At 37.6% G+C, this 2,264-nt stretch overlaps 1 protein-coding gene across 1 annotated transcript; it reads right to left on the bottom strand.

Moving 5' to 3' along the window:
• Positions 1–347: 347 nt before the first annotated feature.
• LOC113315971 lies at positions 348–1,949 on the bottom strand. Its single transcript, XM_026564208.1, has one exon. It carries the CDS (start codon positions 1,947–1,949, stop codon positions 348–350), a length of 1,602 nt encoding a protein of 533 aa, XP_026419993.1.
• Between the last annotated feature and the right edge of the window lie 315 nt (positions 1,950–2,264).

The raw sequence follows: 2,264 nt of genomic DNA, 5'->3' as shown, positions 1-2,264 counted from the left end.
CCTGATGCTAACTTTCCTCGAAATATTTGATGCATACCCATCCGGAAACTTTACTGACTTTAAAAACTTAAAAAACTCTCTTCTTTGTTCTGGTGTCAAAGAATAAGAAGCACGAGGATTGATACACTTATCCCCTAAAACTTTTAGATGAAGCTCTGACCTAATATTCATATCTGCGAGATCTAATCGGGCTTTTTCTGTGTCTTTTGTTTTCTTATCAAGGTTTAGCAATGTTCCCATAATGTTATCACATATATTTTTCTCAATATGCATAACATCAAGCTTATGTCTTATTCTAAGAAATTCCCAATATGGCAACTCAAAGAAGATACTCTTTTTTACCCAATTTAGCTCGTCACTGACACTACGCTTTCTTTTTTACTTTTACGATTTGGGTTTTTCCCTAGCTCAACATGTTTGAATTCCTCTAACTGGTTTACAATATCATATCCATTCAATTCTTTAGGTGGAGGTCGAAGATCACTCTTACCATTAAACTGCTTGCTCCTTCTCCACAAATGACCACGAGGCAAGAAGCGACGATGACCCAAGTAACCTATTTTACTCCTCAAACGTTGAGATGATGATTCAGAATTACATACTGTACATGCCTTGTACCCTTTGGTACTCCAACCAGATAAATTCCCAAACGCTGGAAAGTCGTTTATAGTTAAAATGACTGCGGCATGCATTTGGAAACTCTTCCCTGTAGAGGCATCGGAAGTATCTGCTCCAACTTCCCACAACTCCTTCAATTCATCTATTAAAGGACGCAAATACACATCGATATATTTTCCGGGGGCCTTGGTCCCTGGAATAAGTAATGACATCATGAAGTATGGCTCTTTCATGCACATCCAAGGCGGAAGATTGTACGGAATAAGTATAACCGGCCACATGTTGTAGGAGTTGCTCATATTTCCAAATGGATTAAAACCATCAGTAGCGAGTCCAAGCCTAACATTACGCGGATCTCTTGCAAACTGTTCATACTTGCCATCAAAATCTTTCCACCCTTTAGCGTCCGTTGGATGTCTTAGTATGTCTTCTGTTTCGATGCGCTTATCCTTGTGCCATCGCATTGCAGATGCCGTGTGTTTTGACATAAATAATCTTTGTAATCTAGGCTTCAAGGGAAAGTAACGCAAAACCTTCTGTGCAACTTTTTTACCCTTACCCTGATGAAAGATATATCTAGGCTCGCTGCAAACAGGGCAGTCATCTCTTTTACTATGCTCCTTCCAAAATAAAGCACAATCATATTTACATACATCTATCGTTTCATACCCCAACCCCAAGTGCTTTAAATCCTTTTTAGCATCATAAAAAGTTGCTGGTATACTTGCACTAGGAAAAGATTCATTTAATAATTTAAGCACCATATTAAAAGCTTTAATGCTCATATGATTGAGCACCTTAATATGCATCAACTTAACCAAAAAATTTAAGGACGACATGTTGCTGCAACCTGGGTGTAATTCTCTCCTTGCTTCTTCTAATAATCCCAAAATTGACTCAGTTAATTTTGGATGATCATTATTAGCATCAGCTCTTTCCACGGGCTCTCCTGAAGATCCATTATCAATAGGTATTGGTAAACTTAAGCTATCTATCATCTCAAACATTTCATCCGGTTCGGGCTCATCATTGTGCTGCATACTAGAGGAAGCTTCATCTTGCCTATTTGAATGTGGTAAGAAATCATTAAGGTTTAGCTTTTCACCATGATGCACCCACACTTGATAACTCGAGGAAAACCCGTTAGACCTCAAGTGTCGTTCAATCAAATCTAACTTACGTTTCGGGTTTTTATTCTGACAACTGCGACATGGACATAGTGTTTTCTGCTTGGCATCAGTGTAATTCATTGCTACTGCCATAAAAGACTGGATACCTTTTACATATTCGTCGGAAGTTCTATCTTTTAGCCGAATCCAACTCCTATCCATCATTGGTTTCCAGTAGTCACTAGCAAGGCCTGTTAAGGTATCACCCCAAAAGTAAGTAAAGGCATATAACCGGTATACTTATACTAATCAAAGAAGTATATATAGCTAATGTTCAAATCTCAAAATTGAAGAAAAAAAAACAATCCCTCTTATCATAAAGTTTCTTTTTAAATATTACTAAAACATAAAACAAGCACACAAATATGATCTTCAGTTTTGAGAGAAAAAACTCTGACATCAAAGTTTTTCTATTCCTCTTTGGCCTGTCTAGCAGTCTTCAAAGCAACGGGTTAAGAGCAAAAGCAATAAAGAAAG

Source organism: Papaver somniferum, chromosome 10 (genome assembly GCF_003573695.1).
Source record: "Papaver somniferum cultivar HN1 chromosome 10, ASM357369v1, whole genome shotgun sequence".
Taxonomy (NCBI): Eukaryota; Viridiplantae; Streptophyta; class Magnoliopsida; order Ranunculales; family Papaveraceae; genus Papaver; species Papaver somniferum.
This window is presented reverse-complemented; position numbering and strand designations above follow the sequence as displayed.